This window comes from Cydia strobilella, chromosome 21, assembly GCF_947568885.1.
Source record: "Cydia strobilella chromosome 21, ilCydStro3.1, whole genome shotgun sequence".
NCBI lineage: Eukaryota > Metazoa > Arthropoda > Insecta > Lepidoptera > Tortricidae > Cydia > Cydia strobilella.
This window is the reverse complement of record NC_086061.1, coordinates 11,175,336-11,178,663: the sequence shown is the minus strand read 5'-3', so window position 1 is coordinate 11,178,663 and position 3,328 is coordinate 11,175,336. Positions and strand designations below refer to the sequence as shown.

The following is a 3,328-nucleotide window of genomic DNA, read 5'->3' as shown; positions in this document are numbered from 1 at the left end:
AGATAAGTTCGTTTTGCAACTCATTATGTTACTTTATTACATTATTAAGGAAGTAAGCTAAATTCAAAAACATGAAAGTATTAATTTTTCATGTATACTGGATATTAAGATATTAATTGAATTTCAATAAAAAAAATATTAATTTCTAGTTTACAGTAAAATTGGTAAAACATCTGTTGATGTTGATTAATACGAAGCAGTCACAAAACGTGCTGTCAATTTTGACATGATTTGACGCGTAGATTTTGCAATCTATTGTAGAGACTTTTATCGCTATTGTATCATGGGCAACTCTTCATGGGTCTCTTATAGCAACCGTATAAAGATTATATTGCCACATTTTAATAATCACTTTTACGAGCAAATAACGTAATTAAGAGAACATCATGAATGACAAATTAATGACAATGACATACAAATATTGCACATCTGCGAACTAAATTTCGTATCTCAGTATTTTTCTTTAAAAATCCTTATGTATACGAATATTCTTAACATAAATTTAAGCTCTCCAAACCATAATAAAGTTACCACATCATGCGAATGCTTGTGTTATCTATAAATTACATAGTTTAATGTCGAGAATGAAGAAATTAACGGGTTCATTCCGCTACACGCAATGGGATCCGTGCCTCATCGTGTCCCAGATAGTGGCCATGCAGTCCGTGCTGTACCTGACCCTGAGTCTGCTCATGGCTATCATGCAGGATCTGACTGGATCGACGAGAACTTTAGATCATATCTTCGAATATCATGTGAGTCATCAATGCAGCTTATAACTTAGTACGCATGGTCATGTTTGCAGATAGCTATCTGCTAGTGCGAGTAAGAATTTTATTATTATTTATTATTATTTGTAATGCAGGCAGGCAGTTTAAACAACTGATAATGCCTGTATCCAGAGTCATAAACCGAGTTCTCAGTGTTGAGTAGAATTTGCTTTGTGCTTATCTAATTTATTCTTAAACTCATTGACACTTTGGGCCGCTACTACATCCTCTGGGAGTTTGTTCCAAGCGTTGACCACTCTGTTGCTAAAGAAGTGTCTATGAGGATTATTGTAGGACCTGTGAGACACCAGCTTATACTGATGACCTCTCAGACGGTTGTTACTATTGCGTTCTAGCATCTTATGGAAATCTTTAAGGTCGTAGTGTTGGGTTAGTATTTTGTATGTCTCAATCAGATCTCCGCGTTCTCTGCACTCCTTCAAGGAAGGGAATTTCTGCTAGCTTGTCCATTATAAAGGACTTAGTTACCTGGCTAACACATGCAAATGAACATTAATATAGTAAAAAACAACAGTACCTTTATGTTTATTGTTATTTAATAGGCTATTTATCAACTTAGCCTTATAAAAATATAATTTAGATCTTGATATTTTTTATTTTATTTATTTAAACTTCTTTGCACAATACATGAAGAGTACAAATGGCGGAATAATGCCAGAAGGCATTCTCTACCAGTCAACCTTGATATGTAAGGAATAAGTTGAACCCCTTGGCCTGACTCCTAATTAAGACTAACACAGGGCTTCCCAAACTTTTTTTTAATGTGACACCCTTGGGAATTTGCGATTAACATGACGCCCCTCTGATCAAAAACTACCTACCATACCAGTTGTAGTTCAAGCTTTGGTAATAAGTTATTTATCAGAAAAACTCCAAATACTTTGTGAAAATGACTATGATTTAGACGTACCAGCATCAGCTGCCTGTCTAAAATGAAATAATAATAAAAGAAGAAAGGGAACTGACTAATCAAACACATCTATGGAAACAATAACGGATCAGTTGGAAACAAATTTCGACATCTGAACTGCAAAAAAATATCGCACAAAAGTACTCATTTGTACTGAACACAAAGGGGGAACTTAAACTTTTGACCGGTACTGTATGTTGCTCTATAGTGTAGTGTATAGAGTAGTGCTCTACAACCATTACGTTCTGTTTGTTATTTCAGGAGCTACATGTCCGAGACAGCGAAGGCCGCTCGGTGATCGTAGCATTTGTAATAAATGCCATATTTGGTGCGATTGCACTATGGCTCCTCGTCGGGAGGACTAAGCTGTGCTTAGACTTCAGGTAATATGCTGACATACATTCATACATTTTTGTCTCTAACGCAAAGAAGAATAAGTAAGATTTACAAGCAAACCCATTGTATTTTATTGTAGATTTCCTAAACTCGACGACTGGCGCCTATTTTGCGTGAAAGGGTGTGGGGGTTAGTCTAGTACGCTCAGGGGGTTAGATATGTGCTTTTAGTTTAGTATACATTTATAATTTTCAATATTACCCAGCTTTCAACTGCCCAATGCACTTACTAATCTAATTTTTCAATTCCGCAGCTGCACCTACCACTTCATCCACCTTTTCATCTGCTGGTGCTACAACGGAACGTTCCCGGTGACCTTCTCCTGGTGGACGCTGAATGTTGTGTGTGCCGCCATCTCCTGTGTCACCGGGGAGTTTCTATGTCTCCGGACAGAGCTGCAGGCCATACCGCTCAGCATGGGCGCTAAAGTGGACTTATGAGTTGTGAAGTTATTATAAGTAATACAAATGTTATGTGACGTTTTCAAGTAAAAGGTACCACATTGTCACTTACCATAAGGACGAAATTTGCTAGTATCTTTATACAAATAGCCTGTCAGAGCGTCCTTATGGCAAGCGACAAAGTGGCACCTTTTGCTTGAAGACGACACATATGGTTTTTAAAGGGCAACGCGCGTGTGACACCCATGAAAGTGTGTTTTTATATGGTAGATACTAAAATTACAGCTTGATTTGGCAGTCAAAATTCGAGTCATAGTTTTTTTTACCAATTTTGTACTATAGCTATCATTTTAACATCCATAGACTGCGTAATGATAAACCAAGTTTTTACTAAGAGGCTAACAGTCATAACTTTTTAACAAGTGAAATGTATAGGCATAGACATATATATTACCTCGTAAAGACTGGCCTTACGAGCACTACGAATGGGGCCTATACATTGGAGTCAAAATCGCATTTAGTTACCAGCGCGCTCAGTCGTGTGGTGAATTGCGCAGTGGAAAGGCGTCGGTGTTCGGTCGGAATTGTATGCATACGCTTATACTTTGTTTACACCAATTGTGATGCCTTTCCACTGCGCAATTCGCCACACGACTGAGCGCGCTGGTGTAACTAAATGCGATTTTGACTCCAATGTATCGGCCCCATTCGTAGTGCTCGTAAGGCCGGTCTTTATGCAGTAATATATAGGTCCATGCTTATAGGATTATGATTAAGTAAATAATAATTGAATTTGTTGATATTGTATTTTCTCGGTTAAAATTGTCATT

At 37.4% G+C, this 3,328-nt stretch overlaps 1 protein-coding gene across 1 annotated transcript; it reads left to right on the top strand.

Moving 5' to 3' along the window:
- The first annotated feature begins 395 nt into the window (after positions 1-395).
- LOC134750834 (protein SYS1 homolog) lies at positions 396-3,063 on the top strand. The gene is made up of 3 exons (XM_063686068.1): positions 396-755; positions 1,963-2,084; positions 2,351-3,063. The coding sequence occupies exons 1-3, from the start codon at positions 576-578 to the stop codon at positions 2,535-2,537; spliced, it is 489 nt and encodes a 162-aa protein (XP_063542138.1). The 5' UTR covers positions 396-575; the 3' UTR covers positions 2,538-3,063.
- The last annotated feature ends 265 nt before the right edge of the window (positions 3,064-3,328 follow it).